The following is an 11,533-nucleotide window of genomic DNA, read 5'->3' as shown; positions in this document are numbered from 1 at the left end:
AGCGCATGCTATAACAGACATGCTTACCGTGTGAAAGAACCGCGGATGTCTTGGAGCAGAGAAACACGCTGTATTGTTGCTTTTCTCTTTTGCATAAGCAACGCCCGACTGTTAAAAGCGCTCTGTGCGGGTAGCAAAATCGGCTCCAACGCACGTCCAGGCATCAACCGGTCTTTCCATCGGCTGGCTGGTCCCTCAGCTTTCATGCTGGGATCTGCAGGACAACCTCGCACTGTCCACTGGGGCACGGCAAAACTTGTAAGTCCTAGTCTGGGTCTTCACTGCTCCCAGAGAATTAACAATTAAAGAAAGGGATCCAACAATAAACTCAAATCAAACAGTGCAGTCGGAATTGTCCACAACCACGCTCAGTTTCACAAATAAACAACAACAACAAAAACCTTGCACCAACCGTACTGTTCATACACACAGGAGGGAAAACTGAAAACTTCCCAGAAACTGAAATTGTAATAAATTAATCAGGCGAAAGCCGCCTCTACGCCCAGAGCCTTTATACACAGCATATGCCAAGCAGACTCAGTGGGACATAAATCATATGTAGCCTTAGAATTAAACATCTACAGTTTAAAGAGACACACAGGTCAGTACCTTCGCTATTGTCTCTAAACATTAAGATCCATAAAAAAATCCGTTTTATCAACAGAGGACGCATGAACGAGCAAAGCTGGCAGTTCTGAAGCGCAGTGCACGCTCTCCTTTCACAAGTTGGCCTACATTTTCCAGAAAGACAGAAAGACCACACAGTTCAAACCTGTAAAAATACTGAATTAAGAAAAAGTTTCACACTATGTTTCAACAAGTTAAAAACAAATCCAGCAAAGCTGCTTCTAACACAAACATTTATCTTTCAGATCAGTGTCTAAAAGCACCATTAAAAAATTTGATCCTGCATTTACAAAAGTAATTCCTGTTTGTACAAATTCACACTGAAAACCAAAATACACACAGCAGTTGACAAACAAAATTAAATAATGTATTGCACGTCTATGTTTTAAAGATGGCATCGAAAGTCAATGCGTATTTTGTCTAAACAATTTGAAATTTAGACGGTCAAATACACAAAATAACGAACATGTTCGTAGGTGTCAGGCTTAACCCCAAGGAAAGAGTTCGCTGGCTCTTATCAGACTTTATGGCTCCGCCCCTCCCCATCCTGAAAGACTCCATCTCCCCATTTCTCGAGATACACGGCGTCATAAGCACAGACCTTGGGGTATGTGTTGGAAAGCCGCAAGTTCGGCTTAACTAACCCATGAAAATCTGCTTGTAAAACACGCAATTTGCCGTTTCAGGGCGCCTGTCTAAAAACAAAGTCTTTCTATAAGGCTTACCCATGTTGTTAGGATAAAACAGGCGGGAGGTGTCACTTTTCGGATGAGTGAACGCGCGTGAATGAGCGTGCATGTGCGCGTGCTGGTACGTGCAGAAAATGTCAGTTCTGGAGGTCGCTGATGGGGGTGTGGGGGGCCCACTCCTGAAGACCTTCTATGACTCTGTGGTGGCCTCAGCCATCTTCTACGGTGTGGTCTGATGGGACGGCAGCATCTCTGCTGGGGACAGGAAGAGACTGAACAGGCTGATCAGAAGGGCCAGCTCTGTTCTAGGATGCCCTCTGAACCCAGTGGAGGTGGTGAGTGACAGGAGAATGGCGGCTAAGCTGTCATCCCTGTTGGACAACATCTCCCACCTCATGCAGGAGACTCTGACAGCACTGAGCAGCTCCTTCAGTGGCTGCGGCACCCACGATGTGGGATGGAGAGATTTCGCAGGTCTTTCCTCCCCACGGCTGTCAAACTCCACAAAGACTTTTGCAGCTGATCAAACCCACACATCCACACATGTGCAATAAGACTAAGTGCAATACTCTTCTCTGACAAAGTTGTATTTTTACTCAGTTGTATATAGCATTTGTATTCTATTTTTATCCTATTGTATATTTTATTTTATTCTATTCTGTACAGTTGTGTACAGTATATTATTCTTATTCTATTCCAGTGTTCTCTAATTTTTGCTATATAACTTTGCACTGTCCATTTTCTGCTGTGACAAAACAAATTTCCCACATGTGGGACTAATAAAGATTATCTTATCGTATCTTACCTCATACCTTGTACCTTAGCTCATCGAAGGATGAGCTAAGGTACAAGGTATGAGCCAAATAACCCATCATAACCAGATAAGAACATGTTTACTCTGTGTGTTTTCCAATTACTGTGCAGCTGAGAGAAAGAAATAACTCAAAAACACAAAACTTGAAGAATAGTAAAAATGTCTTTGGATGCTTACCGGGCTGCTCTGAATGACAACCTGAAAAGAAAAACAGAGACAAACATTTTAAACAAGGTGATCATTTGCATTTGTGAGAAAGCGAATAGATGAAATTATTTATTCAAGTGATTGATTTCACAAAATGATCTCACTACGCTGCAACTTATAAAATAATTCTGAGCTCACAATTTTTCTCACTGACTACTTAATAATGTTATACTCTTTGTTTATGTTTGTTATTGCAGTACATGCATTATTTATCATATCAATACTGATACCAGACAAATAAGAAAACAGAGAAGATAGTTAATGTAAACTCATTGGTGTTGTTTCTTTGTAATACAGGTTTGAGGGAGGATCAGATGTGAAATATGCAGTTACTCTCGCTGTAGTTACTCTTCTTCCACCCTGATATAACCTCAGTAATGAGAAAATATCTGAAGACAAATAAACTTTTTCTTACCTTTGCATAAGGAAATGATCACCACAGTGAAACAGCACACAAACTGTTGGAGAGCCATCGTTATCTGAAACTGTTTCAGGTTTATCTAAATAATATGTTCAGCTCCGCCCACTTCTATAAGTTATCAGGGCTTCATCAAACAATCTAGTCAGACTTGTTGGTCTTTGTGGTTTTTGTTGAGAACAATGATTCATGTATTTCCTAAAATCTTGTGTAATGTTTAAACCAAATTCTCCACCCAACTCCTTAACAGACTGTAACAGACCTGATCAGTTTTTCTTTTCTCCTCTCAGGACGTTATGTGTGTAGTAGCATTCTGTCTGTATTCGTTATGCACACTTTAAGGGAAAGAAGACACCTTTTAACACTGCTTTGTTCTATAACTTGGATTCATTTTGTTTTCAAAGGACTCAAAGCAGACACACATGAACAGTTTTAATGAAAACTGGCACAACAAATAAAAGTATTAATATCGCAAACTTCACTTAGTCACAAAGTCCAAACTACTCTGCTCTTTATGGTTTGGAGATAAGCTCTTACCGACTTACCTCACATGAACAGTTCAACCTGTCACAGGTTACATACTGCACAAGAACCAACTTATGGAGGAGATAGGCACAGTTAATATTTAACCCTTTCACGCATAGTGGTCACTACAGTGCACAGCTGCTTTCTTGTATTTGTGTCAGTGTTGATGGTATACTTGCACATAAACCACTACATTGGACACTGATGTGTCACTCCATACCTTGCCACCCACTAGTTGTTTAATGTTACTATAGATGTATGACATGTTTCATTGTAATTATTGTTATTTAGCCCTGTCATGCATGAATTATGACAACCTCAATCAGGATTTTCTTCTTAAGTTTTTTATTCATTTTTATGCCTAAAGATGAATAAAAATACTTCAGAAAAAAATCCAAATTGAGGTGAAAATCAGGTGAAAATGTGAAAATCAGTAAAAACTTTATTGCTCTAGTTCAAACTGTCACGCCCGCAGTGGCAGACGAGTGGAGGTTGGAAGTAGGACCCAAGATGCAAGCACTGACTTTGATGAGAGTGAGCTTTATTGTGACGGTGAAGGTACAAACAGCAAAGGAGGTGGCAAGTGCAGAACGTAAGATTAACTAAACTAGGAAAAACTAACACATACAGACCTGAAAGGGAGACTCGGGGAAACAACATAGGGTGATGCAGGGAAATAACACAGATGAACCAGCAACTAACAGAGGCAGACACAAGGCTTAAATACACAGAGGGATAACGAGGGAATGAGACACAGAAGGAGGACACAGCTGGGAGTAATCAGACATGACAGGACAGGGGAAACGTAAATTGAATACACTGACATCAGACACGGACCTTCAAAGTAAAACAGGAAACTCACACACGCAAAGACACAGACTCAGAGAAGCGGGTTAAACACAGACCTGACTACACTAGAGGGGAAACACAGAACCAAAACGTAAGAATAAACAAAGATACGTCAAGAAATCAAAGATTAATAATATCTGCCTATTCGGAACCATGATAACAGGGTTCTTGCTGATCGGAGCTGGCCTGGCCCTGGCTTATCGGAGAATTCAGAAAGCGGAACCGGCTGTTCAAACCCCCCAAAGGCTGCCCACTGGGATTGAATCGATGGGACGAGGCGCGACTTCTCAGAATGGGCTCACGGAAGGTAGCATGGTTAAGAGCTTGGAGGCGCTTGCGGCTGCAGTGAATACTCAGAATAACATCTCTGAGCGGATATTGGGATACATCAGGGAAGAATCTGCTCAGAACAACACCTCTGGGCGGAAGCTGGAATACATCACAGATCAGTTGGCTGTGGTCGTGAGGTCTCAGAATCTGCTCTGTGAGCAAAAGAGTGACAAGATCACGGAATCGACGGCTAATAACATCATGGAGAACTCACAGCTATCCAACGGGAGACCAGTGTCGGAGTGTTAAAAACAGCTTGAAATTGTCATGAGTTGCTTGTAAAAGAAAAATCACCATCATAATGCAGCTACCCCTTCGGCACCAGCTGTGGGCTCAAGGCTGGAGCTGAACAAAAACTCCCTGATAATGGCTGTGTTGAGTCTGTTCCTTCCCATTCCATGCAAGGCCACCTGGGTTGGCTGGAAGACTGTTTACTTAGCCTGGCAGGGCAAAGGACACTGTCTCAGCTGAACTATGGACACGCACACACATACATACACTGATACTGATAAGCACTCACTGACGCATCACCCTCCCTACCCACCCTCCCTACCCAACGCCACCTCCAACGCTTACCTCCCTCTGATGTGGACATCGGGTCAGTTGGAGGCGCAGTCAAGATTGCAGCGGTCCCAGATCAGATGTACACACTGGAACACTCTCCCGTGTTGCTTCTCTGTGTTTATTGTGTTATGGTGTGTTGATATCTGTGCATTCCTGTATTATCCTTTTGTGTTACATATTTCAATGTTTTTTTCCTTGCTACCTGGCCTGACCTGTCTCCCCAATGTGATGTTTGTATTGTATGTACAGTCGGCAAGGTCTGTCATCTCGGTTGTGGGCAAAAGACTTGCAACTGACAAATAAAGGCTATCTCATCTCATCTCATCTGACATGGCACACCTGTGAAGTGAAAACCATTTCAGGTGACTACATCAGGAAGCTTATTGAAAGAAGGCCAATGGTTTGGAGCGCTGTCAACAAAGCACAGGGTGGCTACTTTGAGGAATCTAAAATATAAAACATATTTAGAGTTATTTATCATTTCTTTCTTTGCTACATATTTTCCATTTATCTTGCTTCTTATATTTGATGTCTTCAGTATCTATCTACAATGTAGAAAATAGTACAAATAAAGAAAACCATTAAACCATAGAGAGAAATTTTCACAAAATTATTAAAGGACGTTGTTTCATGATGGGAAATTAATTAGCTATAAAAATAACTAATAATAATGATTAATATACATTTTTATGGACAACTACAGCAAAACAATAAACCAAAATAAAAATAATAGATTATGACTGTGACAGTCAACAACAGATTACATGACAAATAAACAAGAAGATGTGTTTACCTGACATGGATCAATGCCTCCAGCCTCGAAGCCAGCACAGATCTCGTTCTCTGTCACAACGGCGATCCTAAAGTAGTCTTCATAGATGAATTTGCACTTAAAGTTTTCCACTATTTTCATTCTTACCTCCTGCAGGGTGTTGGCGAGTGAATCGTTACCTAATTGGAGGGAATTCATAGATCAGGCCTTTCTAAGCACAAATGTGTAAAAGCAATTAAATATTTTATAACTTACCATCGTCACCAAAACCGATGACCCAGCTGCTGGTCTCATTGTCGAAAGTGCTGTTTTCTGAGGCTAAGCAGATCGGCTGTATGTAGTCTGTGAAATTCACAGGAGCCGACAGCTTCAGAAGGCAAATGTCGTTCTCACGAGTCGACGAGTTGAATTCAGGATGGCAGGTGAAGTTGACCACTGACCGATTCACCTCATTTGGGTTCGAACCTGACTTGCTGTGGCGGCCCAGATACACCTCTATGCTACTGAAATCACTTCACAGACACACACACAGACACACACACACACACACACACACACATGGATGATTATGTTTATCTTGGTGTTACATTTAATTACAATAATCACATAAAAAAGGCTAATAAACAAGTAGGACAGGCTTAGAAAAACTATAGTTTGTTAACTAAAGCTACAGATCTGGACTATCTGTTGAGACTCAGGTACAGTTGTTTGACCTGATGGTCCTACAAACTGTATATTTTTGTACGGGTCAGAGGTGTGGGGCCATGAATAGACTTCATGAAACTTTCCATGTTAAATGTTTGAAGAAGCTTCATAAGTTAAATAAAAATGCGGCAAACTGGGCTGTACATGGAGATTTGGGTAGATTTAAGTTGATGACAACAGTTGAATGTAGGATGATTGGCTTCTGGTGTATGTTACTGAATGGAAATAGGAGTAACTTATCATTTCTCATGTTTAGTTTATTAGAAAATCATAAAGGTGTGGTGGGTAGTGATGTTAAAGCAAATTTAATTTAATTAAACAGGCTTTTCTTATTTATGGGAACATATCGAAGTTGTGAATGACAAGTATATAAAGCAGTAATCGAGATGAGGATATATGAGGCAAAACTGGAATTCCAAAATGTTTAAAAATAGTCTTTGTATAAATTACAGAATATTTAAGCGAGAGTTACAAGTGCTTAAAAAAACATTCCCTTTTCAGGTACAAGGACTGGACTGAAAATAATTTCAAAGCATCCAATGTCCAAAGAACAACTTGAAATAAACCTTCATGAAGCCCACAAAGCACTTAAAAAAAGAAAAACTTTATATTGGTAAATATATGGGTCGCTCAAGACCTTTGCACAACATAAAAGTTTAAAGAAATATAAACCATAAATCAAAATATTACACTGCAATCTAACAGAAAAAAAAAAAATAAGTGCTCAAAATTCAAACAGAGGTCTGAAGAAGTAACAACCAAGCAAACAATAGGCTCAATGAAAAATGAAGTTCTACCAGTCTCAGAAATAACCTCCACGTCTGGTTTAAGATCTGTGGAAACGTGTGTGCAAGAATATTATTTTTCTGTTTTTAATTTCTTTTTTAAATTGTTTCGATTTATTTTATTAGATTGAAATGGAAGAATAAAGAACAGTTTAGTGGAAATAGTTTTGGTGATTTGCACAATAAAATGTCTGAATCTTCAAACTGACTGTTAAGTTTTATGAATTTATTTTACATTTTAAAAGCGTAACTTTAAGTTTTTATATTTTAATGGGTGAAGAGGTTTAAGAATGAGAGAGGAATGTAAATTCAATTCAGGTTTATATTCTACAAAAGTGTAAAGTTGCAGCAGTGACTCACAATAGTGTGATGGATGCAGTTGTCAGCACCCACTGGTCGGTGATTAGAGACCCTCCAAAAAGAGAGTTTACTTCAGCGTACCAGGGCCAACTTCCTGGTGTTGCATGCTGACCTCCTGTGATGTTGCTGCTCTTCACAGCCCTGCTGCCACATGCTGAGTAAACAAAGGGACGACAGTTAAACAGTGAGTAAAACCACTCAGAGATGACTAATAACATTGAGCTATGCAACGCTCTTCTGGGAAATCGTGAGTGCCAGCATTCATGTGGACGTTTATAACATTTATAAACTGAAACCAACTGCAAGTCTGAACAGTGCTGTTTACACATTATATACTGAACTGGTCGTCCATTTTATTAATATGGAAATGGAAATTTGCATTTTACTGAAACAGAGGGGTTCTCTGTATCAGGACAATAGAAAATGAAACAATAGAAACTGTCATTTTACAGCACAAAATAATTTAGTATAGTTTAAAGAAACAACAAAACACAGCACACTGAGTCTTTGTCACTTAAACAAATGTGGATATTACTCTGTATGTTTTCCAATTACTGTACAACTGAAAAAACTCAAAGGAAAAAACTCAAAACTTGAAGAATAGTGAAAATGTCTTTGGATGCTTACCGGGCTGCTCTGAATGACAACCTGAAAAGAAAAACAGAGACAAACATTTTAAACCAGGTGATCACTTGCAATTGTGAGAAAGCGAATAGATGAAATTATTTATTTAAATAACTGATTTCACAAAATGATCTCACTACGCTGCAACTTATAAAATAATTCTGAGCTTCCAATTGTTCTCACCGACTAATTAATAATGTTATACTCTTTGTTTATGTTTGTTATTGCAGTACATGCATTAGTTATCATATCAACACTGATAACAGAGAAATAAGAAAACAGAGAAGATAGTTAATGTAAACTCTTGGGTGTTGTTTGTTTTTAATGATCAGCTGATCACACTGAGGACAACTTCTTCAGTCTCAAGCATTCAAACAGAGCTCTGCTTCAGTGTCACATGCAAAGTATCCTCTGATGGAGGGCGGGACCTCTTATAGGTATAATTTAATGCAATTTAAGAATCATGTGCAGGTTTAATTTGACACTGTAAACCAAACTTATGAACCCCAATTATTAAGCAGTTAATGAAATTAACTGTTTAACATTTAATAAAAAATTATACTTTAATAAATGTGGTTATTGTAAAGTCTTACTGAATTCAGCACAACCAGTGAAGACATATTTATTTTCTTTATATGAGCTCAATGCAGGTGGTGACATCAATTTGTGAGAGAAAAAAAGTAAAAGTAGGCAGTAATTTGTTCTTTCTTCAAGAATCAAGCACATAATAAACAGAACGTTGTAATATTGATTGTTTTAAAACCTTTAAACATTAACCTACCAGTAATTCTTTCATTTGTATCTTTGCCAAGTCAAACGGCAACTCAGTCACCTCTGTTGTTAATTTTGACATGAAACTTTAACCTGAGTGTTCCTGATAAAATAATTCACAAATGTTCTCACAATTTACTCAAAAACATAAATAATCAAAAATCAGAATAAGGTCAAATTTATTTATATAGCACATTTCCAAACAGTCCATGCTGCACAAAATGCTTAACAATGTAAATGCCACTAAAATAAATAAAACGCACAACAATGATGCAATAAAATATAGAAAACAAATAAATAACTAAAATACGTCAATAAAAACAACTAAAACAACAACAACAACAAGGCTGTTAAAACCAAACTGTTTAGGTCAATGTGAGTTAAAAGCCAGACCATAAAATGTGTCTAACATGTATAACATCAGTAACTGCATATGTCACAGTAACCTGTGACATATGCAGTTACTCTTGCTGAACTGCAAAAAAAAAATAACCGACATGACAAAGTAAACTAACGAACATGAGAACATGAAACATCTGCACTTTATAAAAGAGAGAAACTGATTGAATAGAGCATAAATTAGTTTATGTCACTGTGAAAATGAAGCAGTCCAGTGACTGACTGACTTTCTTTGATTAAATTTTAATAATAGATATGACTCTGAATGACATTAATGCTAAATGGACTATTTCCTTGTATCCAGGTGAAACATTTCATTTAGAATAGTCACATTTGTACCTCTAATTAGTCTCATACTTCTTTCACCCCTGATATAACCTCAGTAATGAGAAAATATCTGAAGAAGAATAAACTTTTTCTTACCTTTGCATAAGGAAATGATCACCACAGTGAAACAGCACACAAACTGTTGGAGAGCCATCGTTATCTGAAACTGTTTCAGGTTTATCTAAATAATATGTTCAGCTCCGCCCACTTCTATAAGTTATCAGGGCTTCATCAAACAATCTAGTCAGACTTGTTGGTCTTTGTGGTTTTTGTTGAGAACAATGATTCATGTATTTCCTAAAATCTTGTGTAATGTTTAAACCAAATTCCCCACCCAACTCCTTAACAGACCTGATCAGTTTTTCTTTTCTCCTCTAAGGACGTTATGTGTGTAGTAGCATTCTGTCTGTATTCGTTATGCACACTTTAAGGGAAAGAAGACACCTTTTAACACTGCTTTGTTCTATAACTTGGATTCATTTTGTTTTTCAAAGGACTCAAAGCAGACACACATGAACAGTTTTAATGAAAACTGGCACAACAAATAAAAGTATTAATATCGCAAACTTCACTTAGTCACAAAGTCCAAACTACTCGGCTCTTTATGGTTTGGAGATAAGCTCTTACCGACTTACCTCACATGAACAGTTCAACCTGTCACAGGTTACATACTGCACAAGAACCAACTTATGGAGGGAGATAGGCACAGTTAATATTTAACCCTTTCACGCATAGTGGTCACTACAGTGCACAGCTGCTTTCTTGTATTTGTGTCAGTGTTGATGGTATACTTGCACATAAACCACTACATTGGACACTGATGTGTCACTCCATACCTTGCCACCCACTAGTTGTTTAATGTTACTATAGATGTATGACATGTTTCATTGTAATTATTGTTATTTAGTTTTAAACATGCATGAATTATGACAACCTCAATCAGGATTTTCTTCTTAAGTATTTTTATTCATTTTTATGCCTAAAGATGAATAAAAATACTTCAGAAAAAAATCCCAATTGAAGTTGTCATAATTCATGCATGACAGGCTTAATCATTGATCAGATAATCATTTTCAAACTTTGCGTGATGGTAAACACCAATAACATCTCGAGCTGATTTAAATCGGATTAAGGTCAAAGTGAACGAAACACTGAATGTGAAAATCAGTAAAAACTTTATTGCTCTAGTTCAAACTTCACTTTAGCACCCAAGGCCAAAGTTGACGTGGAAAAAACATTTCAAGAAACCATATTGATTAATACATCACATAAAAGTGCTCGGAGAGAGCTGTACAACACAAGCCATGATTACAGCCCTTTGCCCTTTGGGGGTAGTTGCACGCCCAAGTGCTCTCGTTACCAATGGTTTCCAGGTCTCGTGAACTTTCTTAGAAGAATATATCGATATATTCTTCACATTGTTAGTGAGTTAACTCTGGATGTCTGTGGGTTTTGTCAACTTGGGGTGAACAAAATCAGAAAAACAGTAAAAGATGCAGACGGTGAAATTCTGGTTTATTTCATGAATACAATGAAACATTTTACAGTTCACAGAGCAAAGTAGCATACATGATAAATGGATACTACAACATAACACGCACAGTGAGAAGTAAAACTCATCATCTTACCAGCTGTTATATTCTTTAAATTTAAAATAAACCCCTGAAATTAGAGTTTAGTGTTTTGAGTCATCTATTTAAAAACATGAGTCAACACTTCTTTCTCCCAGCAACATTACTGAAGTGACACTTTAACGTGCTGCTGATG

The 11,533-nt window shown here is 38.0% G+C and overlaps 1 protein-coding gene across 1 annotated transcript; it reads right to left on the bottom strand.

The window, feature by feature from the left end:
- Positions 1–5,274: 5,274 nt before the first annotated feature.
- Positions 5,275–10,667, bottom strand: LOC120439271 (prostasin-like). The gene is made up of 6 exons (XM_039610074.1): positions 9,863–10,667; positions 8,273–8,293; positions 7,646–7,799; positions 6,051–6,307; positions 5,817–5,974; positions 5,275–5,469 (listed from the first exon to the last, which is right to left on the bottom strand). Exons 1-6 carry the CDS (start codon positions 9,918–9,920, stop codon positions 5,437–5,439), a joined length of 681 nt encoding a protein of 226 aa, XP_039466008.1. The 5' UTR covers positions 9,921–10,667; the 3' UTR covers positions 5,275–5,436.
- Positions 10,668–11,533: the final 866 nt, after the last annotated feature.

The sequence above is a fragment of the Oreochromis aureus genome, linkage group 3 (assembly GCF_013358895.1).
Source record: "Oreochromis aureus strain Israel breed Guangdong linkage group 3, ZZ_aureus, whole genome shotgun sequence".
Classification (NCBI taxonomy): domain Eukaryota; kingdom Metazoa; phylum Chordata; class Actinopteri; order Cichliformes; family Cichlidae; genus Oreochromis; species Oreochromis aureus.
Note: the sequence above shows the minus strand (reverse complement) of the source record. Positions and strands in the feature narration are given on the sequence as shown.